We start from the raw sequence: 27,261 nt of genomic DNA, 5'->3' as shown, positions 1-27,261 counted from the left end.
TTACAATGAGATCAGAACATTGCAGATTATTTTGGAGAGATGAAACCTATTCATGGAATCATGAAGGGTTTAACATCATGCAACCTATAACAACCAATGTTCATAAGATGCAAAAGTTGAGGACCAATTGACAGTTCTTTGGGTTCTAGCATGTTTGAACTTGAGTTTGAGGCAGTTTGGCCCTAGATACTCAGTAGTGCAGAGATGCCATTTTTTATAGATGTTTATTCTCACATCCTTCATGCTTCCTTCAGCACACATTCTCGTGCTCTAGCATCTGGCTCTGGGAGGACAGCCGTTGCCACACATAGTGATTCTAGTTTTCCACCAAGCAACCGCAAAAGTTATTGAGGTAGTTCGAGTGGTAGTGGCAGTAAAGATGGATGTGTAGAAATCCCGAGTGTATTGGAGTGATTAGGGGATATTTATGTAGAGAATTGTCTATTATTGAGGGAGATTATTTTAGGAGATTGTTTCCATCTTTAGCATACCTAATTTTATTATAAGTATAATATATCGGCTTGTACAAATAATTCATTCAAGAAATACATAAAACCTATTCTGATTTCATGGTACCAAAGCTACGGTTTCTATAATCCTAGTTAACGATGGCAGAAGGAGCCTTCAACAGCAGAGGGTCGAGCACCTATAAAGCTCTTGACAGCGAGACTGAAGCCACCTCCACCTTGAATTCGAATGGGCTAGACAACTCGTCCTTCCCACTCTCGGTGGAGAGACTAAACGAAAGAATTTTCATGAATGGGCTCAGTCAATCAAACTCGTGATTGATGGCAAAGGAAAGTTAGGCTACCTTACTGGCGAGAAGAAGAAGCCCGCCTCAATTGACGCTGCAGCTATGCAGAAGTGGAAGTCCGAGAACTCCATGGTGACTGTGTGGCAGGCGAACTCCATGAAACCTTCAATCGGCAAGACCTATCCGTTCCTACCGTCGGCGAAGGACATCTGGGATGCTATCCGAGAGACATACTCAGACAGTGAAAGCTACTCTCAAATCTTTGAGATCAAAACTCGGCTATGGCAGATGCGGCAAGGAGAAAGAGAAGTCACTGACTACTATATGGAGACGACGAATCTCTGGCAAGAACTCGACCTGAGCATTGTGGAAGAATGGGAATGCCCTGGAGACAATGCCTGATACAAGAAAAACTCGAGAATGAATGAGTCTTCGAATTTTTGGCTGAAGTCAACCAAGACTTAGACGAGGTGCGAGGGAGGATTCTCGGCCAATGTCCTCTGCCTTCAACTCGAGAAGTTTTCCCGGAGGTGAGGAGAGAGGAGAATAGACGCAAAGTGATGTTGAAGGAGCCGATTCTAATCGGAAACAATGGACCTGAAATGTCTGCCCTCATTTCAAAAGGAACTCCTACTAGGACAAGCCAAAAAAGGCAGAAAAGAAGACCCTGGTTTGAGCATTGCCGCAAGCCGAGCCACTCAAAAGATAATTGTTGGGAAATACATAGGAAGCCCGCAAATTGGAAGTCAAGACGGAATCCCAAAAATTGTGGCTACCAAGCTGCTATTGATAACCCAACCGAGAAACCACAAGGTGCAAAAAATAATAATTCCACTTCAAGTGGTGCATTCAATCCAGAACAGTTGGAGAAACTCTATAAAATGTTCTCTATCATTCAAGCATCGAGTCAATTTTCCACACATATTCCATCTGGTTTTTTAGCCCACCGAGGTAATTTTTTGACAGCCATAAATACCATCTCTCATTACAAATCACCATGGATAATTGATTTTGGTGTCTTTGATCATATGACTGATTTTCTATCATCTGTTCTCATCCTATTCACCTTGTGCTAGAAATTTGAAAGTTTAAATTGCAGATGGATCACTCTCATTTGTTGCAGGCAAAGGGAGTATTCGAATCTTTGACTCTATAACTCTAGAATCTGTACTACACGTCCCTAGGTTGTCTTGCAATTTATTATCCATTAGCCAGTTGACAAAAGATTCCAATTGCTCCACTAAATTCGTTTCCTCTCACTATGTTTTCCAGGAACTATCATCGGGGAAGACAATTGGCTGAGCTAAGGAGTGTGAAGGACTCTACTACTTTAAGGAGGCGAATATGAGTGAACAATGTCAAACTGCTAATTGTGATTTTGCATCTATTTCCAGGGATAGTGAAATTTTGTTATGGCATTCTAGGATGGGTCATCCAAATTTTCAATACATAAGACGTTTATTTCCTTCCATTTGTTCAAATAAGATGTCTTATGATTTTCAGTATGAGATTTGTGAACTTGCAAAACACCAACGTAATTCCTTTCCAAAATTCACATACAAAATATACAGACCTTTTACTATGATTCAAAGTGATTTATGGGGCCCCTCCTACTCTCTTAATCGCACTCACACAAAATGGTTTGTTACTTTTATTGATGATCACACTTGTATTTGTTGGGTTTACCTGTTGAAAGATAAAACTGAAGTCCGATCTATTTTTATCAATTTCCACTCCATGATTCAAACACAATTCCAAACTCACATTCAAATCTTGCGTACTGATAATGGTACAAAATATTTCAATAATATCTTGAGAAATTATCTTCAATAAAATGCAATCATCCATCAAAGTTCCTGTGTCGATACCCCTCAACAAAATGGGGTTGCCGAACGCAAAAATAGGCATATTCTCGAAGTATCTCGGGCATTGATGTTCACTACAAATATGAAAAAAAAAAATTTGGGGTAATGTCATTTTAACAACTATATATCTCATTAATAGAATGTCTAGTCGGGTTCTTTCTTTTGCCACTCCTCTCCAAAAATTATAAAAATGTTTTCCCAACTCTCGGCTCAACTCCAAAATCTCCCTAAAAAATTTTGGGTGTACTGCATTTTTACATCTTCATGCTCACAATATGGATAAATTGGAACCTCGTGCCATTAAATGCGCTTTTATTGGTTACTCTCCTACTCGAAAAGGCTACAAATGTTATGATCCTGTCAGTAAAAAATTGTTTGTTAGCCTTGATGTCACATTCTTTGAAACCACTCCTTACATCCGAAAGCCCTCTCTTCAAGGGGGGAATTGGAGTGAAGATTGGTTCTTTGATTTCTCTGTTGATGAATCTGTACCATACACTGAGTCTGTCAGCACCACTACACCATTCCCTGATCTGTCATATACAAAAGACCACTTAAACTCAGAGGGAGATGCAGAAAAACAAAATAACAAGGAGATACTTGTTTACTTAAGGAAGCCAAAATCAAAGAACAGGGAGAATCTCATATCTGAGGCGCCAAGAGAGTTGAAACTGGTGATAGCTCCAAGCAACCATGAGTCCACGCCAAATCCTGATTAGGTAATAGATCCAAATGGCCATGAGCTTCCTTCTGATAAGTCTGCACCTGATGACATCAATTTACCCATTGCTCTTAGAAAACAAACTATGTCATGTACTCTCCATCCCATTTCAAAATTCATATCTTATAAAACTCTGTCTATAGGGTGTCGTGCTTTTACCTCTAACCTTGACAGGATAAAAATTCCAAAGAATATCCAGGAAGCCTTGGAGATTCCTAAACGGAGGGAAGTCATCTTGGAGGAAATGCGGGCCCTAAAAAAGAATGGAACTTGGGATGTTATGAATTTTCCGAGAGGGAAGAAGCCAATGGGCTGCAAATGTGTCTTCACGGTGAAATATAGAGCTGATGGGACAATTGAACGGTATAAAGCCCGTCTTGTTACAAAAGGGTTTACACGGACCTATGGCATTGACTACACGGAGACGTTTGCACCGGTGGTAAAATTGAATACAGTTTAGGTTCTTTTGTCCTTGGCAGCCGACTTAGATTGGCCACTTTAGCAACTTGACATTAAGAATGCATTTCTAAATGGCAAGTTAGAAGAAGAAATCTACATGACGATGCCACCATGTTTCAGTAAGAAAGGTAAAAAAAACAAAGTATGTAAACTCAAGAAGTCCTTGTATGGACTCCAGCAATCTCCTAGAATAAGGTTCGACAGATTTGCGAAGGTGATAAAGAACCAAGGATATCGACAAGGGCAATCAGATCACACTATGTTTTTCCAATAGTCTGAAAGTGGGAAGAAAACAATTCTAATTGTGTATATTGATGATATAATCCTAACTAAAGATGATACGGTGGAGATGGAAATATTGAAGAAAGTCCTAACTACTGAGTTTAAAGTTAAAAACCGGGGACAAATGCGGTACTTCTTGGGAATGGAAGTTGCTAGATCAAAAAAGGGCATCAGTGTCTCTTAGCGAAAGTATATCCTTGATCTCCTAACTGAAACTGGCATGCTTGGATGCAAACCTAGTGAAACCCCCATTGAAGAAGTAAAGAGAGTTAAAGACTGTGAAATATCGGTTGAAAAGGAAAGGTATCAAAGATTGGTTGGTAAACTAATCTATCTATCACATACTAGACCCGACATCACATTTGCAATAAGTGTGGTAAGCCAACACATGCATTCACCAAAGGAGACTCACCTAGGGGCTATGGACAAGATACTCAGGTATCTCAAGGGTTCTCCGGGCAAAGAACTCTTCTTTAAGAAGTGTGAAAGCAAGGAAGTAGAAGTTTTCACAAATGCTGATTGGGCAACATCAGCAGAAGATAGAAGGACTACCACCAGATATTGCACCTTTGTAAGGGGAAATTTGGTGACTTGGAGGACTAAAAAACATAATGTAATGGCTCGAAGTAGTGTTGAAGCTAAGTTCAGGGCAATTGCACAAGGGATATGTGAAGGACTGTGGTTACAAAAACTTTTAAAAGAACTACAAATCACGGTGAAATTCCCTATCAAACTCTATTATGATAACCAAGCAGCCATCAGTATTTCTCTCAATCCAGTTCAACATGACAAAACTAAGCATGTAGAAGTGGACCGACACTTTATCAAAGAAAAGGTTGAAGAATGAACCATTTGTATGACTTATGTTCCTACCAAGGAACAAATAGTAGACATCTTTACCAAAGGGTTGGCCCGACAGAGTTTTGATGATTTCATCTGCAAGTTGGATATGATCAATATCTACGATCCAACTTGAGGGGGAGTGTAGAAATCCCGAGTGTCTTGGAGTGATTTAGGGGATATTTATGTAGATAATTGTCTATTATTGAGAGAGATTATTTTAGGAGATCGTTTCCATCTTTAGCATACCTGATTGTATTATAAGTATAATGTATCAGCTTGTACAAATAAATAAGTATAATATCGGCTTGTACAAATAATTCATTCAAGAAATATAGAAAACCCATTCTGATTTCAAGATGCAATAGAGGCACTCCTCGTAAGTGCACTCATTGTGGACAAGGTAATTATACTACTTAGCAATGTTGGGATCTCTATGGTAAACCTTCTCGTGTCGCCAATGCAGCCACCACTGACTCCACACCTTTGGGGGCAGCCAATGCAACTACCATTGACCCCACACCTTAAGGCCAAAAGGGACCTATATAATATATCTATGTCAAAGGAAGAGTATTCCAAGTTCCAACAGTATCAAGCGTCACAAACAGCTTCTCTTTCCATTGCATCTCTGGCCCAAACAGGTAATCCCACAACATGCCTTTCATCCCGTACTTCTTGTCCTAGTCTTTGGGTTATCGACTCCACTACCATTGATCATATTACAAGTATACTGAATTTCATTTATACTCTCCAATATCCTGAAAACTTATCTCATATTACTCTTGTCGATGGATCGCCCACTATTGTTAGGAGAATTAGGACTATAAATCTCAATTCTTCTATTTCTCTTCCTTCAATTTTGTACACTCCCAAGTTTCCTTTTAATCTTATGCTAGTTAGCAAGATTATCAAATCCATGAATTGTTCAGTAATATTCTTCCCTGATTCTATGGTCATTCGGGATTTGAATACAAGGAAGATGATTGGTAGAGAGTGCGAAGCTAATGGACTATCACTTTTGAGTCGCTATCTCCTTGTACTGCCTGCACTACTACTACAACACCTCTCCAAATTTATTGTTGCCTTGGTCATCTTTGAAAAGTTGAAACATCTAGTTCCTTATTTAAGTTATATGTCTAGTCTTGATTGTGAGTCTTGTCAATTAAGAAAGCATTGTCGTGTCCCTTTTGCTTCCCAAGTCAATAAAGTAATAGATAGGCTACAAGCCCTTTCATGTTAGTTCACTCTAATGTTTGGGGACCTAGTAAAGTTGTGTGCAAGTTGGGTTTCAGGCACTTTATAACTTTTGTGGATGATTATTCAAGGATGACTTGGCTATATTTAATAAAATATTGTTCTAAGTTATTTCATAAATTTCGTGTATTTTGTTCTAAAATAAAGAGTCAATTTGGTTTGCTAGTTCGAAAACTTTGGAGTGATAATGCTAAAGAGCATTTCAATACTCAATTCGCTACTTATAAGACTCAGTTTGGTATTTTTCATCAATCATTTTGTGCTGGCACTACTTAAAAATATGGGGTTGTAGAGAGGAAAAATAGACATATCCTTAAAATCACTTGCACCTTACTTTATCATATGTATAAGTTTTTCCAATGGAGATTCAAAGTCTAAAACTCTAGAAGGTATCCGACAAATAAGAAAGGTAGCAATTAAGAGCGCATCACCCCAAAAATGCTTAGGAACTTTATGATTAAAGAGTAAGCTATGAGTGACATCTAGAAGGTGCTGTTTTTCTCTTTCTACCAGACCATTCTACGGAGAGGTGTGTGCACACAACATATGGGGAATAATGCGTTTTTCGGTAAAGAATGTTTTAAGTCATTATTGACATATTCTCTACCTTGGTCACTATTAATTATTCTGATTTTTGTGTCAAAGAGATTTTAGATCATGTTGTAAAAAAATAACAAACAGTGAAAAAACCTTAGATTTTTCATGCATCTGATACACCCACATATGTCTAGTGTGCTCATCTATGAATGTTACAAACCAACGATAACCAAAGACAGAAGATATGTGACAAGCTCCCCACACATTTGAATGAATAACTGAAAAAGGAGTAGATGCTTTATTAGTAATTGAAGGATAAGACAGTATATGATGTTTAGCTAATTCACAAGTATAACAATGAAACTAGGATACATCATAGGGCTTTGTTAGCTAGGAAACATTTTACTAAGAACAAGAAAAGATGGATGACCAAGTCTCATAAGGTTCAGGAGGATCACCAGGTCATTGCATTCCATGAAAACTTGTGGATAGTATTTGTTGTTGGTGCCTGTTGTGCATCTTCACCAGGTACAACCCATTTTCTTCCTCACCCAAGCCACTTTTCTACATTAAGGTCAAATCCTTAAAAAAACCATCAAATTCAGAAAACACACTAACAGTTAAGTTGCCTGCATAACTTTTGAACAAAGATTAGGTTTGCTGATAGTCGAGGCACCTACAGAACATTAGGTAATGTCAGTTTCCCTCCAAACTAAACTATTCCTTTTCCTACAACTACCGATGTTGAACCATTAGCAATTTCAACTTTATGGTTACTAGGGCTAGGTATATATGAGATAAAAATAGAGCTATTTCCTACCATATGGTCTGAAGCTCCTAAATTATGTTATAGTTATTTGAAGTAGTAAAGCGAGCATAGAAAGTTTTACCAACCCCTATGGAGTTAGTAGTCTTGGCATGGATTTCTAGTAACTTCATTAGTTTTGCAAGCTGCTTGTTGGTAAAAGCTGACTCAGTCTCCTCCTGTTGTTGAGCACCTTCAGCCATATGTGCTTTACTCACCTTTTTACCTTTATCTCTATTAGCTCCTGGCCTTCCATGTATCTCCCAACTAGTGTCAATAGTATCTCTCCATTTATAGCATAGGTCACACCAAAGATTGTCCTTGTCGTCCCCTTTCTTCCTCTTATTTGGAGGTCTACGATCTCTGTTGACTGCCATAGCCACGGATTTTCCACTCCGATCCTTAGTAGTCATGGCCTTTCTTTTGCTCTCTTCACTTCGTACCATCGAGAAAGCTTCACAAAGGGAACGAAAATGAGTTCTACAAATCACCATGGAGCACACATTACCATATTCATATCGTAAATCAGCCAAGAATTTATACGTCCTACCCTTCTCCACAAGGCGAGTAACTCTAATTGGAACATGAGTATTCTCAAGTTCTAAATTTTGATAATAATCTAATTACATCTATAATCCCTTTAGAGAACTAAAATAGAAGTTAACATCGGAATCACCTTGTTTAGTGTCTTGGATCTGATTCTCCAACTCATACATTGAGCCATCATAACCTCCACTTGAAAATTCCTCTTTCACAACTACCCATAGATTGCTTTTCTTCTTCATGAAAGGGTAGTTACAACTTACACCCAATGTTTGGATGCATAGTGTTGATCAGCGAAGCTAACACTTGTCAGTATTCATCTTCCCATCTCTCTACTGCAACTTCATTTTTTTTTTGGCTACTCCTTAGAGCCATCTAGATATCCCAACTTGCACTTCCCTCTAATGGTCATCTTGACTGATTGTGCCCAATTAACATAATTGGTGGAATTCGGCTTCTCAAACACCATCGGGAGGTTGGATTCATCATACAGGTTGTTGAATTGCATAGTTGACACGAGATGTTTACTGTCAACAGACATGATGATTTGTGAGGTTTCTGTTTGCAGGTGGGTAGGGACGTGCAGCATCTAGGGTTTTGCTTGAGAAGGAGGTCGCGACTGAACTTCTTTCTCAGCTTGAGTCTGTGTGCTCGAGAAGCTAATGGTGACTAGGGTTTTCCCAGGGATGGAATGTGTGGCTAGGGTTTTTTAAGTAATGTGAGGCTAGAGTGTTAAGAATCTTAGGCTTTGATACCAAGCAGAAAAAACTAACGAAGACTTTTTGTATTATATTGTGTATAACATCATTACATACTCCTGCTTTTATACATAAAGTTAGGTGCCTATAAATAGAAAGAAATCAACACACTCTATACAATTAATTTTAGGAAATTATAGCTAATAAGGCAAGTCTAATTTAGGACACACTAATTGTGATTCTAGCCACGCTCTATATTTTGAGTTGCCGAGAATGGTAGCTTTCCATATGCGGAAGATCTTCAACAGCATGTACGTAATGTGTTTTGGAGTGATGTTGTACTTACTGTTTGCTATCTTATCAACAAGATGCCTTCCATTCTTAGTGGTAAAATTCCCTACTCTATTCTCTTTCCTAATTCAACATTATTCTCTCTACCTCTTCGTATATTCAGGTGTGTCCTCTGTTCATTAACTAACTCTTGGGGTGAATAAGTTGGATCCTCATGCTATAAAATGTGCCGGTCTGGGCTACTTATATACTCAAAAGGGATATCATTGTTACAGTGCAACTTTGCATCACTTCTTTGGTTTCCTCATTTGATGATCATATTCCCCATGATGTTGGTCCTCCCATTGTTTTTTGGATAGGAAAATACACATGCACACAACATCCCATCTCCAACTATGGTTCCTATGACTTTTTATCACCCTCCTACTATTGTTTTATTACTACTCTTTCATCTTCTGCCCTTTCTAAATCTCTTTCGGAAGCCATAGTTCACTTTGGGTGAAGGAATGCCATGATTGAAGAGATGAATGCTTTACAAGACAACGATACTTGGGAATTGGTATCTCTTCTTCCTGACAAATCTGTGGTTAGTTGTCGCAAGGTATACATTGTGAAAGTCAACCCTGATGGTTATGTGGCTCGTCTGAAAGCACGTCTTGTTCATAGGGGCTATACTCGGGTGTCAGGTTTGGATTATTCCAACACTTTTTCCCTAGTTTCCAAGCTTACATTAGTATGTCTATTCATCTCCTTGGCCACCACTTGTCACTGGCCTCTGCATCAATTATATATGAAGAATGCCTTCTTGCATGGTGATCTAAGGAGGAGGTCTATATGAAGCAACCAAGTAGGTTTGTTGCTTAGGGCGAGTCAGGCTTAGTGTGTCGGCTCAAGAAGGCACTATATGGTTTGACATAGTCTCCCAGAGCATGGTTTGGTCCATTCAGTGTTGTAGTACTTGCGTTTGCCTTCGACGATGTGCAGTGGATCACTATGTGTTATCATCATACTTCATCAAGCAGAATCCGTGCTATATATGTGGAAGATATTGTAATTACAGTTGATGATGATCAAGGTATTCAAAGCCTTAAACATTTTCTACAGACTAAGTTTCAAGGCAAAGATTTGGGGCCATTGAAATACTTCTTGGGTATAAAAGTATCCAAATCTCGTATGGGAATTGTTTGTCATAGAGGAAGTATGTTCTTGATTTTTTGGATGATATTGGGTAATTAGGATCCAAACCGATTGATACATCCATGGACCCTAACAGCAAGTTAGTGCCAGATATGGGATATATTTGTTGCCTAATCCTGCACGATAGCAAAGAATTGTTGGAAAGTTGAATTATCTCTCAGTCACTTACCTAAACATATCTTTTGCAACAAGTATTGTGAGTCAATTCTTGGGTTTTCAGGGGACAAATCACTAGGATGCAGTAAATTTGCATCTTGAGTAATCTCAAAGGTGCACCTAGATAGGCCTTTTATACCGAGATCAAGGTCACACTTATATTCAGGGAAATACGGACAGATTGAGTCAAGCCACCTTCTGACCAAAGATCCACAATCAGATACTGTATCTTGGTTGGTGGTAATTTGGTTTCTTGGAAGAGTAAGAAACAAATTATGGTGGCCAAGTCAAGTGTTGAATCAGAGTATAGGGTTCTAGCTCACACTACATGTCAACTTGTTTGATTGAAGAACATGTTTGATGAATTGGATTTTCCACATTCTCAGTCTATGGAGTTGATGTGTGATAATCAAGTTGCTCTTCATATTGCCTCCAACCAGGCCTTCCATGAGCGATCAAAACACATTCAAGTTGATTGCCATTTTGTTTGGAAAAAACTTGTGCAGAAGCTCATTACTACCACTTATGTGAAGTCTGATATGCAGCTTGCTGATTTGTTTGCCAAAGCTTTGGAGGGTGCTCTCTTAACAAGCTAGGAGCATATGATATCTACGCTACAGCTTGAGGGGAGTGTTAATGGTTATTTTAGTCTTTTAGTATTATTAAGTTTGTTAGTGTTATGTTAATTAGTGAGAGTAAGGGTATTATGGCCATCATAATGTATTTGATATGCATTATAAATAGAGGGAGAGACCTATCTAATGAGCTAGGTCATTCATTTAATCAAAAATCTCAACATAAGTATATATGAATACATTGATTACATATATTTCCATTGACTAAAGAAGCACAAAGTGCTATCTAGGTGGCTAGAGAAGTACTGCTCCTCCTGACAGGAGGGCCCAGGTTCAACACCTATGGCTTGCAAAATTTGCAATACTTAATTTTCTCCTTTTTAGTGAGTCTAACCATGTTAAACCAACTCGCCCGGGTTGGCTCCTGTTTGCGCCATAACTTGTTTGTGACATCACCCGGAGTCTGACCTGTCAGACTGACCAGTCTGTTCTGGGTTTTAAAACCATGCATAGAACATTGCACAGCTGCATTCCAGTACAAGCTTTCCAAATTGTCTAGTTACCAGTCATATATCATCACACCAAGGTCCAGAGAGCAGTTTATTCAGTAAACTGAAGCACGAATATATCCATAACAATAGAAAAGCCAAAGAATAACAGAATCCCAGAAGTTATTGCCTGCTAATTCCAGTACACTATCTACTGAAAACTGCTTTATTCTATTAAGTAGGCAGACACTTCAAACGCTGGTGCAGATTTAACCTTTTACAGTGTTTTGATTTAATATACTTTAATACACTATCGATCCAGACTCATACTTTTGAAATTTAACATGGAATTATGCGCACCTGAGCAAGCAGATGAACTTCATCACAAAATCCAGTTGCAACTTCCTTGTACGGAATCCCAACACTGGTTTACAGAGAGGAAAGGTTAAAAAAATATTTTAGAAATAAAACACCAATCCTAAATGGGCTGAGTAAAAATGACAGAAAAGGGCCCAAAAAACAACTGTTTCACGTGAGGAAGCATAAAAGCTAAAAATTTCCATCTCATCCAATCAGACATAAATTAGTCATATACTTGCAAAAAATGAGCAACAATGAAATTTGCACCTTTTTTTGTTGAAACAGAAAATAATTCAAATTGTAGCTTGGTCAAATTATAACTATAATATGCTTTTCTTGTGTACCGGTAAAATGGGATGGTAGGAAACATATGGATCGAGTATTTTTTTTCTGAGAAGATTTAGGCAAAGTAGCTTTAGTTGTTTTAGTATAAGGTTTTATTTGTTCAAGGTATTATTGTGCTCAGGAATATGTACTTCAACTGTACGGCTGCTCTGTGAATCCTGAGTGCTGCTGGCCAACTTTTTCCCTGCTTTTGTTTCCCAGTCTAAGAGCTAATACTCCAAAACCAGCCACACTATTCACATGTCCTTGAGGACAAAATAAAACAAATACAAATATGTAATAAAAAGGGTGAGAGATCACCACCAACAAAGGACTTGGCCTACACTGGTTCTCCATGAAGATCACAATCAATGACATGGTTTTCCTTGCCTAAATTAGTGCAAACAAGAAAACTGCCAAGACCTGAACCTCCAGTAGAACCCCCAATACCACTTCCTAGACTTTGCTGCATTCTTCACGATGAGAGGTAACACCATCCATGGCCGAACTATCTTGACAGGAGGAGCTAGGTCATCGGTCTAACAAACTGTTTGAGGACCAGGATCAACTCAGCCAAAAATGTAGGAGTAAAAAATTTTGCCAGTAGCTTCATAGGCATCTCAATATTTTGTTGGTAGATATTTAATTCCTCCCAAATAACCTTTAGAATACCGCAGTACTCGCAAATAGATCCACTTGCCTTTGTTAAACTCAAAGAACTTCTCATGAGTCAAGTAACGTGTTTGATTCTTATTCTTGGAGTAACTTTCACAAAGATCATTCCATGTGTCCTCAGCAGTCTGGTCCAACATCACATTGGTGACATCCTCACCACAAATGAATAGTATTGTCTTCATTTATTCATATCTTTTAAGTCACAAGGTGGGGGATCCTGCACCAATATTTAGTTTTGCGTCTTGCATCAATGTAGATCCTTACAACTCGAAACCATAAAAGTTGGCAGAGCCAACCAAAAGGCTGTGTAATCTTTGCATTGACACTATGATATGAACTATTATCTATTGAAGTCATAACAACAGCACCCAACACAGCACACGACACAAAATATGCTACCCAATCAATAGAAACCAATCAATAGAAACCACTACACAGCAAAGAAGACCAGCAGGAACCAGAAAGGACACAAACCACCAGAACCCAGTGGGCAGAACACAGCAGCATGCAACAGCACTTCAGTACTCCAAGAAGCAGCCTCCAACAATTCTGCCAAAGTTAGCCACAATCACAGAGAACGGAGTATATCACAATTCATAACCAATAATTGCAGGCACTCAAAAGAGCCGCATCAATAACAAAGGGCCAACCAGGAGGCAAGTGCAGGCATGAACAGGAGATATGGTGATTGAACACAAATAAAAAACTTAAGCACTTGATATATGATTGCAAACAACCACAGATGCACAGCATCAGAAAAACATCAAAACGGAATCATTATGCCATGACCAACCAAAGAAACTTCAAAATAGCAACAGCAGCCTATTAGAGAGTATATGATTGCCTTCGCATCAGTAAACCACCACAAATACAGGGATACATCACAATTGACCATCTCAGGCCCTAAGATGAAAGAAAAGAGACTGCTTTCACATCAAAAAAAGAAAAACAATCATGCCAAACACCGAAAAATGATGCAACTGAACAGCAGAAAAAGGAAGCATAAACAATTTCCAATCCAGAAAGATGGTTTCTGATTCAAGAACTATTGAAAGAAAAAGAGAGGGGGAAGAAGACAGGCATTGAACAACAATCAGATCACTCAGAATTAAATGTTTTGATTGCTCCAATACAATGCCATAATCCTGAGTAATCAAACCTGGTAGGCTGAGTATCAATGCAACCAGGTCTAGGAGCAGATAAATTGTAAAGGAGAGAGGAAAAGTAGGGAATAAAGTTGGACAGCAGGAAACAGGACTCTCAGATCAGTCATACCCTTATGTAACTATTCCCAAGGGCAAAAATATCTCTGAACAAATAAAACAAGTACAAACCTATACTAAAAGAAACTAATGCTAGTTTAACATATTTATTTGAAAAGGAAATGGGAAAGAAGTATAAGGAGAAAGAAGGGGAGGAGGAATTGGGTTCTTTGAAAAAATTGAGCTCTCAACTGCTTCCTGGAAGCATCAGTTGATGAACAGTGCTCCACTCTTCCCCTTCCACATGGAAAACCAAACTGTCTTGCAGCAGTCAACAATGAGGCCAACAGCATTGTTTGCGAGTCCATTGACCACTCTCACTTCTGATCTTGTAGATAGCATAGCTAGAATCACCACTGATAACACCGAAGGCATTCTCTCCAACACCATCTTTGTTGTACGTGCCTCTAATTCAGCTTTGAGTGGGTAAGGGGTTGATGTGGGTTGACCTGCACCGACTCTTCTGATTATGGGGTAGGATGACCCATTTATATGCAACACTGCCTGATGGGCAAGGCTCCCACGCCATATCAGTGGTCTAAAGAAGGCATGATGGGCATAGACATACCTAAATAATTAAGAGTGGTTGCTTCCATGACTTGACCTTATCACCTTCTGGTTTGAGTATAACCACCTTATGAGTGGATCAAGGCTCACCCTCATGCTGGCCCATTTATGACCTGCATAATTAATATGGTTTACCCATGGTTGTGTATTTAAAGATGGATATAGGTGAGCAAATGGGCATGGGTGAAAATTGGTTTCCCCATCTATACAAATGAAATATTTTTATCACAATGCATTTCTAAAGGAATTTTGAGCACCATTTAGCATACCTGAAACCAGCGAAGTCAGGGTTTGAATAGACCCTAAAAAACTCATTGAGATCATCAACAAGCATTGGTACATATATTCCATTATAGCCCACATGTCTGAATGTAGAATTATGCAGAATAGGGCCCTTACTATGGCTGACAGGTTTTGAAATAAGCCCAAAAACTTTAGTATCTGCATTTATGTGCTCAACTTTATAAACTTGTCTCAGGCTGTTTAAAGTTGGCAGACCAGGCACTGAATTTCCTTCAATAGATCCATAAAGTAAAATACCACCAAATTTTTGACAGAGTAGCTGGCTTATAAGACCTCTGTCCCCTGAAGAGTAAGCAATTAATGGTATCTGCAGACACAGGCAAGAGTGTGAGAACCACTTCAAAGGAATGACTGACACTAAAATCTTGCCATCTTTTTCAGACACTACAATTATATGATTCTGATTTTTCCTAAAGATTTCCTTATTGTATTATATTTGACAAAAGCTAAGCCACTTCAGTGAGAAGGGAGGATTGCAGTTTTTGTTTGATGATGTTTAAAATTGCATTCTGCCCATCTGCTATCTCCTTCTGAATTAAATGCTATGAAACATGCAGGCAAGACTTGGGGCATGGGCATGACATGACCCAGAACAGGCATATGAAGTCTTATAAAATGTAGTACATGACACTGGCAATATGTATGTGTGCACATCTATGTAATAAAAACACATTATATTTTACAAAAGCTAAGTTCCTATAACGTTTATATAACATTAAAATAACAACAAACCAAACCTTGAGCCCCACTAGGTGGGGTCGGCTACATGAATCATTTTCCACCAATTTACATGATATTCATACAACATTATATGCAACACAACAACAAAACCAAGCTTTGAATCCTTTTCCACCTATTTATGCGATCATGAGCAATTTCTTTCAACAAATTCAGGGCTATTAAATCCTTACTCACTATCTCATTCCAAGTTATTTTAGGTCTAACCCTACCCTTTCTATTTCCCCTCATAGTAACTAACTCACTCTTCCTTACTGGTGCACCATGTGGCCTACATTGCAAGTGCCTAAACCATTTGAGTTGTCTCTTCCTTATCTTAACTTCTACAAGGGTTACCCCTAACTTACCGCAAATATGTTCATTTCTTAATTTATCTTTCAATGTTCATTTCGTTCATTTTTGTATATAGGCATTAAAGCGTTTTTCCTCCATTCACCTTGCATTTTCTTTGTTTTTATACTTGTGTTAAATAAATTAGTTAACCATATAATTCCTTTATTACCTAAGCATTTCCAAACTTCAATCTGGATGTTATCTGGCCTTGTAGCTTTTCAATTTTTCATATTTTTTAGTGCAAACTTAACTTCGTTAACTCTAATATTGCGAATAAATCTCATATTTTAGTCTTTTCGTCATTTGTCAATTCTAAGTTTAATCCTTCTATTTGGTTTTCATTAAATCGCTTATTAAAAGTAACTTCATCATCTTTCTTTTATGTCTTCTTTCTTAACCATGACAATATCATCCTCACTTTTTATACATTTTACATTACCTAAGTCCTTACTCTTTCTCTTTCTAGTTCTAGCAAGTTTAAATATATTCTTTCCCCTTCTTTTGTATCTAATCTATCATGCAAATTATTAAATGATCTATGTTCAGCTTCACTACCGGCGTTTTTTGCATCTTTTCTAGCTTCTTCATACTTTTCAAAGTTATCCATGTTTCTACATTTTTGCCATGTTTTACACCAAATTCTTTTTATCCTTGCAGCTTTTTGGACATCTTGATCCCACCACAAAATTTCTTTTCTACCCTTCTTAGATCCACCTCCACCTTTCATTATTTCATGAAACCAACCATAGAGCCAAAAACAGAAACCTCTGAAGCCTACTCCCATAAAACCTCATTGTAGGAAAAGGTCCCACACAATGCCATAAGTCGGCCAATTGCCAGCAGTGCCGACCCCACGTGCCAGTGCATAAGCAAGCTTCCGGCCACACTTTTTTTTTTTCCTTTGCCATGTTTTGATTCCTTCTCTAGAAAATATTTTCAAGCTGTTTTCTTGTTAAAATCCAACCTTTTAGACCATGCACTCGCGGTAATCCATTAATTTCTGTTCGGTGCTTGTAAACGCTTCTTTGTGAGTTTCTTGGAGCAGTAGCAGTGTTCGGAAGTCAAGTTGTGAGGCTGTCAGTGCTATAACAATAGGAGAGTCATTTACCTCGTCTGTGGCTGTGTCGGTGCTTCACATAGTTTGTGATTGTCCCGATTAGCTTTGATTGTGCTTCTTATTAGACATTGGTGTGGCTGTAAGTTTGTGTGTTGGGATGGAGTCTACGAATTAATATGTTTCCAACATCGCTGCCACAGACTCAAAAGTTGGATGGAAAGAATTATGTTCAATGGTCTAAAGTTGTTCGGGCTTATTAAGCAAGGCTAGGAAAATCTAACCATTTGCTCCAATATGATCCTTCTGATGAGAAGAGAAAAGAAGTGTGGATTGAAGAAGATGCCTTGATTGTTTCCCTCTTGTGGAATTCGTTGGAGCCACAGATTGCATGAATGTGTATGCATCTAGATATGTGCAAGGAGATTTGGGATTATGCTAAGCTTCTATACTCCAATAATAGTACACGTATGTATGATTTGTCCCAGGAGTACTTTTAGTTACAACGAGGAGATAGGAGCTTTGCAAATTACTTTGGAGAGCTGAAGCATATTCATGAGGAGCTTAACATCAAGCAACTTATAACTGCCGACCTTCGTGAGATGCAAAAGCAGTTGGAGAAAATGACAGTCCTTCGGGTTCTAGTGGGCTTCAAACCAGAGTTTGAGGTAGTCTAGTCCCAGATCCTTAGTAGTGCCAAGCTTCCATCATTTGCCAATGTTTATTCTCGTGTCCTTCGTGCTTCCTTTAGCACGCATTCTCCTGCTTTTGCATCAGCCTCTGAGAGGACAGCCTTTGCTACACAAGGTGATTCTAGTTCTCTACCACACAACCGCAAAAGTTATCAAGGTGGTTTGAGTGGTCATGGTGGTAGAGACAAATGATGTAAAGGTACTCCTCACAAGTGCACTCATTGTGGATGGAATAATCATACTATTGAGCAGTGTTGGGATCTCCACCGCAGACCCTCACGCGTTGCCAATGCAGCCACCATTGACTTCACACCTTTGGGGGTAGCCAATGTAGCCACCATCAACTCCACACCTTTGGGGTCGAGTGAGGGCAATGTACTGTATCCATGTCAAAGGAAGAGTACTCCAAGTTCCAGGTTCCAACACTAATAGTATCAAGCATCACAACAAGCTTCTCTTCCCATTGCATCTCCTGTCCAAATTGGCAATCCCACAGTATGCCAGTCATCCAGTACTTCTCGTCCTAGTCGTTGGGTTATAGACTCCGCTGCCACTAATCATATTACAAGTATACCTAGCTTCTTTTCCACTCTTCAATATCCTGCAAATTTACCTTGTGTTACTCTTGCTGATGGATCCTCCACTACAGTCAAGGGAATTGAGACTATATATCCCACTTCTTCTATTTTTCTTCCTCCGGTTTTTCATATTCCAAATTTCCTTTCAATCTTATGTCTGTTAGCAAGATTACTAAATCCATGAATTGTTCAGTGACATTCTTCCTTGATTTTGTGGTTATTCAAGATTTTAAGAAGAGGAAGACAATTGGTGAAGTGCGTGAAGTTGGTGGGCTTTATCCCTTTAAGCTACTATCTCCTTTTGCAACCTGCATTGCTGCTACCACACCTCTCCAAATTCATTGTCATCTTGGTCATCCTTCACTGGAGGAAATGAGGGATAGCAAGATTATAGACCAAAAGTGCAATATAAACATCCTCCTCAACTAGAAGATGAGGGTCTACAAAGAGAAACGTGTCCAATTGACTAGAAGTATAATTGTAGAAAGGGAAAAGCGATGATGTATCAAAAAGAATAGGAGACTTTTTCCCTTAGTTTGGAACCTATGAGCACAGAAACAAAGCATGACTCCAATAGTTATAGTGGTTATCAATCTACAAAGGATAGTTCCTTACAATCAACATATGGCCAACCATTTCCGTATGCATATGAGCAGGCATGACAATATGGAAATTGGCAACCACATACCTATGGGTATGGCCAGCATACAAATGCAAAGCAATCCTATGGACATACATAGCAAGTAGAACCTGCAAGAAGACATCCTAGTACAAGAAGATCTTTTTGGCCGAGTAGAATTTGCCATGGATTAGATGACTATAGAGGAGTATGAACAACACATGTACACATATACTCAATATTTTGGAAATTATACAACATTGAGTTATTATTGTAAACAATATATGTCATTTCAAAATCTCAATGATAAGGATAGGAGAGATGACTTTGAGCCACCAAGAAACTCCATGTGGGTATTAGATCATTAAATGTATGATATTTGTTGAAAATGTAGTTATTTAAAATGATAAATTTGTTGGCCTAAATCATCAAAGGAATAGCTCCAGAACTTTATAATCATCTTAATGTTCTTCACTTCATAGCTTGCTTTGTGATATGCACTTTAATACCCAATACACACCAAAAAAATTTTGTCAGATTTCTAGGGAATAAATTAGGAAATTCTATTTTTTAAAATCTAAAATTACTATTTCAGTTTCTAGTAGTTTCAGTTTCCTATTTTCTAGCCTAGAGATCTGCTGATTTGATCTGCTGATTTGATTTGCTGATTTTGTGGTGATTTGATTTGCTGATTTTGTGGCCTTCCTAAATTTGATGGCCTTCCTCTACTATTTATCTTGTAATCATGTCTCTTGAAATTCAATAAGAATGCTTATTCTTCTTCTAAAAAATCTTTCATGGTATCAGAGCCTCATGCTCTTTTCTTTTGATGATGTCGTATAAGTCGGCAATGACCGCCCCCCAAAGAAATCCCACCGGCTCTTCCGGAACTTCCGAAACCATTCCACCCAATCCCACTATTCCTCCCAAATCTATATCTGTTGATTACTATTCCCAGAATTCAGCCCTTTATCTCACGGTTACAAAACTCAATGGGCGTAAGAAACCATGGTGCGAGCATTGCGAAAAACCGTGGCATACGAAGGAGACATGTTGGAAGCTTCATGGTAAACCAGCAAATTGGAAGTCCTTATATGGGTTAAAACAATCACTAAGAGCCTGGTTTGAGAAATTCACTCAGTTTGTTAAAAGTCAGGGGTATACTCAAGGGCAAGGTGATCATACGATGTTTATAAGACATTCACGGGATGGGAAGATAGCGATACTGATTGTGTATGTAGACGATATAATTCTCACTAGAGATGACATTTTTGAGATGAACCGATTGAAGACTTCCCTCTCATCAACATTTGAGATCAAGGACTCAGGATCTTTGAGGTATTTCCTTGGAATGGAGGTTGCTTGGTCAAAGAAAGGGATTGTTGTCTCCCAACGGAAGTATGACCTTGACCTCCTTAAGGAGACTGGGATGAGCGGTTGTAGGCCAGTAGACACTCCAATAGATCCCAATCAAAAACTTGGGGATGACAAGGAAGGTGATCCAGTGAATACAACTCGGTATCAAAAGTTGGTGGGAAAGCTAATTTACTTATCACATACACAGCCCGATATTGCTTTTGTTATGAGTTTGGTAAGCCAGTTTAGGCATTCACCCCACGATAAACATCTTAAAGCAATTTATCAAATTCTCAAATACTTGAAGAGTACACCAGGCTAGGGTTTACTCTTCCAGAAGACCACACAGAAGAACATAGAGGCATAGACTGATGCAGATTGAGTAGGCTCAGTTATTGAAGGGAGATTCACGCCAAGATACTGTACTTATATCTGGGGAAATTTGGTTACATGGCGAAGCAAGAAATAGAATGTGGTTGCAAGGAGTAGTGCTGAGGCAGAATATAGGGCTATGGCTAACAGAGTTTGTGAGATGCTAGGGCTGAAGAGAATTCTTGAAGAGCTGCCAATGTCGGTGAACATGCCAATGAAGTTGTATTGTGACAACAAAGCTGCCATAAGTATTGCTCAAGATCTAGTACAACTTAATCGCACGAAGCATGTAGAGATTGACAGACACTTCATAAAACAAAAGATTGATAATGGAGCTGTTTGCATGCCTTTTGTTCCTACTACTCAACAAATAGTCGATATTTTCACCAAAGGACTTTTCAGACCCAATTTTGAGTTTTTTGTAAGCAAGTTGGGCATGATAGATACCTACGCTCCAACTTGAGTGGGGGGGTATCGGATTTCTAGGGAATAAATTAGGAAATTCTATTTTTTTAAATCTGAAATTATTATTTCATGTTCTAGTAGTTTCAGTTTACTTTTTTCTAGCCTAGAGATCTGCTGATTTGATTTGCTGATTTTTGTGGTGATTTGATTTGCTGATTTTGTGGCCTTCCTAATTTGATGGCCTTCCTCTACTATTTATCTTGTAATCATGTCTCTTGAAATTCAATAAGAATGGTTATTCTTCTTCTAAAAAATCTTTCACTTTTCATATATGCATTTTTTTAATGCATTTTGATACCATATTAAGCATAATCATATATTTTAATATTTCCTAAAGTTTTATTGTAAATTTCCATCATTTACTATAAATCAAAATTTCTTTAAATCAAAAATTGAAGTCGAAATTTCCATCAAAATTTCCGTAAATTGAGACCATTGAAATTTCCCTCAAAATTTAAGTCCTTGGCCATGGTTTAAATTTCCACGAAATTGTTGAAATTTCCATCAAAATTTTCGGTTTGTGTCACCCTTGAAATCGAAATGGCGATCGACTTCCATCTTGCATAATTTGCAGCAAAATCTCAATGAATCATCCGAAATTTATCTAAATCTCGAAATTTTAGCAAAACTTGTCAAAATATTAACTATGCAATGAAATTTCCTCATAATTCAAATGAGAGATTTAGGAGTGAAGTGATATTTCTCTTTTAATTTATTTTATTTAATTTTATCGAAGCAAAATATTATTACAAGTGCTTTTGAAATTATATGAAAAAATAAACTTACAAGTTACAACAATATTTTATTTAACCAATCATGTCTAAATTATCATTATTTGTACAATAAAAATATTTAAATGATTTATGAATTTCATTTGTATTAACTAAATATGTTTAATGCACATTATCTAACAAATATTTTTGATACACATACAATATTACAAATTTTCCTCCTCATACACAACATAGATGTATTTAACTTTTAATATATTAGTCCTAAAACTTACATTATTATGTTAGTGAACCATTTCTAAAGCTTCACAAAGAATTCCATGCTTTACTACTAATTTCCATTATTTTTTCAAATCGAAATCGAAATTGACATCGAAATTGAAATTTCCATTGAAATGTCCGTACTTTTGGAGCTTCAAAATTTTGAATTGAAATCAAAATCTAAGACCTTGGTAGCAACAAGTGGTTGTGATGAAACAAGTGTAAAAGGCATAGTTGCAAATCCTGATCCAAAGACCTGGGCTGCTGATTAGTCAATGGTTCCAGCTGGGTTGTATTCCTTGTAGAATCTCCACTTATTGAGGGTTCATTCCTTGAGACTACAAGTTAGGCAAAGCATCTTCATTTGCCTATTTCTCCTTTCCTCTATCCAAAAATGTTCTAATAGTCAAAGCATCATCATCATCGGAGATAATGGTGAGAAGTAAAATATATATATATATATATATATATATATATGTATAGTATGAAGGGATGAGTATGGTTTGTGATAAATTGAAAACAAAACAAAACAAAAAAAAAAAAGAAAAAAAAAATAAATAAAATTTATGATTACATCTTGGTCGAATAGATCGAGGTTTGGTTATATGAGCTTCAATAATGGGAATCATTAGCAAGGCTTTCTCTTTCTGTTTGTAATCAATGACACGTTTAGCTTTCCCTGGAGACGAACTTCCATCTAGTTCTTTTAGCCTTTGAGGATTGCATCAGTCACTACCATGACCACTACCATCATGAACAGGGAGACTTGACTTAACATTAGAACGCACCATTTTCATGATTGGCACCTCTAGAGTAATTAACTCTTTTTCTCTGGAGAATCGTATGTTTGTGAAGGGGTATCTACAATGATATCATCTACACCTTTGGCTTTAATGTTGGAGCTTTCTATATCATCAAGGGTTGGATATTTATTTGCTTTTGCGATTATGTGGCGGAGATACGAAAAATCAGCATGTCCACTATATTTCAATATAAACAAACTATTTTGAAAGTATTCCTTAGTAGCAATATTCCAGCATCAATCAAATCATCGTGTAATCAGAAGACAATCATCTTGAGGAATAAATTAAGGAATAATTATTTCATAAGATGGCCCGCTAAACAAGCTACATAGCCATAGTCAAACCAGTTCCCGAAGTGTTGCGGTTCGTATATCTTTGGTCAATTCTCCTGGAATATCTTGACAATACCCAAATTGTTTGCTAAAGTGGTGAGGACTATAAGGCTCCACTGAAAAAAGTTACCTCGCCTTAAAGTTAGGAAGCAGGAGTGTAAGTTCACTATGTACTCAAAGTCCTCTAATTTGGCTTGAGCATTGATTGCATCAACAAGTAATACCCTTGAAGACTCAATCAGACATGTAGCTCGCCAAGAAAATCCACTCAATTGTTGGATGATTTCTCAACTTCTAATCACTACAGAGATTTTACATTGATTTTGACATCCGTAACGATAGATTCAAGGAGTGGATGGGGCATTTTTGGATTCATTATATACCTTAAAATATGATGTTATCCACACATACAAATAATGTCATGGGAGTACTGCTAAACATTGCCCGAGTCCCTCCTCAAAACTAGCTATATGGTTCAAGCCATTATAAATATTAACTAGAAAGCGAACACCTCTAGCCATCAAGCATGCTACTTTAAATGTTTCAGGTTGAATAAAACCACCATGTTCACTAGGAAAAACAAATGCAAAACCAAGTCATCAGAAATGTAGCCAAATGTACCTTATCCTCATCCTCACTATTGACCCCCTAAGTCACCAAATACCTCGTCTTCCTTTCGTGTCCGCTTGTGATTTCTTACAATTCATGAAGGAATATGTATGTGCACCCCAGGTAGATCTCCTATCTTTGGTAGAAGAAAATCGGTTGTCATATTTTAAGTCACCACAAAACCAAAATTCAGTCCAAGAATGGATAGTAAATCTGTGGTGATGTGATGAGTTGTGCCAACTCCTTTCTGATCTTACAAGATGATATGCATAAAAGAGAAACCTGCAACTGAAGGGAAGGAGTCGCTCAGAGCGCTCATTGAGTCTTGTGATTTCTTCACAACTGGTGGTAACCTCATCAAAAAATTTGCCCGCAATAGGAAGTCCTTTATTTACTTCTAAATCCAAGAAAATAGAAATTTCACACTAGGAGGTATAAAAGGAGTTAGTTCTTGGGCACCATCATTCACAGAGAGCTCGAATCATATAGAGGCATCGATCATATACGCAACGTGTCAGCACCTAAGTACACTATTAAATAGGTGAGAATTCCCGCATCATTTAGGATGTGAGCGGGTAAAGTTAGTTTAGGGCACTAAGATTAGATTAGCAACTTGGAATATAGGGACACTTACGGGTAAACACAAGAAAATTGTGGACACAATTAGAATAAAAATTAATATAATTTTCCTTCAAGAAACTAAGTGGGTGGAGTAGAAAGCTAGAGAAATTGATAAATCAAGATTTAAACTTTGGTATACTGGAAAAGAAAAACATAAGAATGGGGTAGGAATTATTGTAGATAAAAACTTGAAAGATAGTGTTGTAGATGTAAATAGAGTAGGGGATAGAATTATAAAAATCAAAATGGTCGTAGGTCAAGAGATAATAAATATCATTAGTGCTTATACTCCTTAAGTAGACTTATGAGAAAATATTAAGAGATAATTTTGAGAAGATATGGAAAGTTTTATACAAGGCATATCAGGGACTGAGAAAATATTCATAGGAGCAAATCTGAATGGAAACAGTGGAAGGGATAATAAAGGTTATGAGAGGATATATGGGAGATATGGATAAGGAGACAAAAATGAGCCTGGAGAGATGATCTTAGACTTCGCTATGTCATACAATTTTATTATAATGAATACTTGCTTTAGGAAGAGACAAAAACACTTAATAACCTTCAAAAATGGACAAAATAAAAGTCAAATAGATTTTTTCTTACTAGGAGGGCAGATTGTTTATCATGTAAAAATTGTAAAGTTATCCCAAGTGAAAGCTTAACCACACAACAAAAGTTTTAGTCTTAGATATATGCATTAAAAAATGGAAGAGAAAGGATAAAATAAATCAATGTAAGAGAACTAGATGGTGAAACCTAAAGGAAGAAAATATAATTAAATTCAAAGATAAAATGATCAAAGATAGTGACTGAACTATAGAGGATGGTGTAGACACAAACACTCTTAGGAGTAGGATAGCTAGCTCTATTAAAAAACAACAAAAGAGATTTTAGGTGAGTCAAGAGGAAGATTCTCAAATAGCAAAGAAAGTTGGTGGTGGGATCAAGATGCTCAAAAAATTGTAAAGACAAAAAGAATTTGGTTTAAAAGAAGGCAAAAATGTAGAAACATGGATAACTTTGAAAAATATAAAAGGCAAGAAAAGATGCAAAAAATGCCATTAGTGAAACTAAACATAGATCATTTAATAATTTGTATGATAGACTAAATACAAAAGAAGGAGAAAGAGATATATTTAAACTTGCTAGAGCTAGAGAAAGAAAAAGTAAGGACTTCAGTTATGTAACACGTATAAAAAGTGACAATGATATTGTCTTGATTAAGGAAGAAGACATAAAAGAAAGATGGCGAAGTTACTTTAGTAAGCTATTTAATTAAAACCAAATAGAAGGCTTAAACTTCAAATTGATAAATGCGGAAAAGATTAAAAAAAAATATGAGATTTATTCGCAAGATTAGAGTTAACGAAGTTAAGTTTGCACTAAAAAAGAAGAAAAATGGAAAAGCTATAGGACCAGATAACATCCCAATTGAAGTTTGGAAATGCTTAGGCGATAATGGAATTATATGGTTAACTAATTTATTTAACACAATTATAAAAACTAAGAAAATGTCAAATGAATGGAGGAAAAGTACTTTTATACCTACATACAAAAATAAAGGAGATATTCAAAATTGTAATAACTATCGTGGAATTAAACTTATGAGTCATACGGTTAAGCTGTGGGGAGAGGTAGTTGAAAATCAATTTAGTTTTATGCCTAGGAGATCTACTACAGAAGCTATATCTCTTTTAAGATGATTAATGGAAAAGTTCAGGGAAAAGAAGAGTGATTTGCTTATGGTATGTATTGATTTAGAGAAAGCGTATGATAGGGTATCTAGGGAAGTTCTATGGTGGGTTTTAGAAAAAAAAGGCGTATGTAGTAGGTATACTAATTTCATTAAGGATATGTACTATGGAGTAATGACTAGTGCAAGGACTATAGGTGGAGAGACTAGAGAATTTCCAATTACAATAGGTGTACATCAAGGATTTGCTTTAAACCCTTACCTTTTGCTTTAGAGATGGATCAACTGACTGGGAGTATCCAAAATGAGGTTCCATGGTGCATGTCGTTTGCAGATGATGTAGAGGTTAAGTTAGAATTATGGAGAGAAGCTTTAGAATCTAGAGACTTTACGATATTACAAATAAGATAGAATATATAAAATGTAATTTCAATAATAGTAGGAGGAATATAGGAGACAAAGTTAAACTTTATGAAGTAGAAATAAATAGCACTTGTTGATTTTGATACCTTGGATCTATCATGTAAGCTAAAGGAGAAATTGAAGAGGACGTGATGCATAGAGTTAAAACAGGTTGGGTAAAACGGCAAAGTGCTTCAAGTGTGCTTTGTGATCGTAGAATACTCATAAAATTACAAGGAAAGTTTATAGGACGGCTATAAGACCAACTATGCTATATGGATCAGAATGTTTGACAACTAAGAAACAATATATCAAAAAATTGAAAGTTACTGAGTTAAGAATGCTTAGATGGATGAATGATATAACATTGAAAGATAATTAAAAAAAGAACATATTTGTAGTAAGTTATGCATAGCTCCTGTAGAAGATAAGACAAGGGAGAAACGACTCGGATGATTTGGGCACTTGCAAAATAGGTCACATAGTGCGCTAGTGAGGAAGAGAGAGTTAATTATTGTGAGGGATAGTAGAAGGGGTAGGGATAGACCTAAAATAACTTGGAATGAGATAGTGAGTAAGGAGTTAACAGCCCTAAATTTCTCGAAAGAAATTGTCCATGATCGCATAAATTGGCGGAAAAGGA

The 27,261-nt window shown here is 37.3% G+C and overlaps 1 protein-coding gene across 1 annotated transcript in view; it reads right to left on the bottom strand.

Annotated features, from left to right (window-relative positions):
- Nucleotides 1-27,261, bottom strand: part of LOC131153046 (bifunctional 3-dehydroquinate dehydratase/shikimate dehydrogenase, chloroplastic-like) — a 118,665-nt gene that overhangs the window by 40,006 nt on the left and 51,398 nt on the right. The window contains exons 4-5 of the mRNA XM_058105070.1: nt 14,923-15,263; nt 11,826-11,889 (exon numbers count right to left, since the gene is read on the bottom strand). Coding sequence (XP_057961053.1) covers nt 11,826-11,889; nt 14,923-15,263 — 405 coding nt within the window. The remainder of the gene's footprint in view (nt 1-11,825; nt 11,890-14,922; nt 15,264-27,261) is intronic.

Source organism: Malania oleifera, chromosome 4 (genome assembly GCF_029873635.1).
Source record: "Malania oleifera isolate guangnan ecotype guangnan chromosome 4, ASM2987363v1, whole genome shotgun sequence".
In the NCBI taxonomy this organism is placed as follows: Eukaryota; Viridiplantae; Streptophyta; class Magnoliopsida; order Santalales; family Ximeniaceae; genus Malania; species Malania oleifera.
Note: the sequence above shows the minus strand (reverse complement) of the source record. Positions and strands in the feature narration are given on the sequence as shown.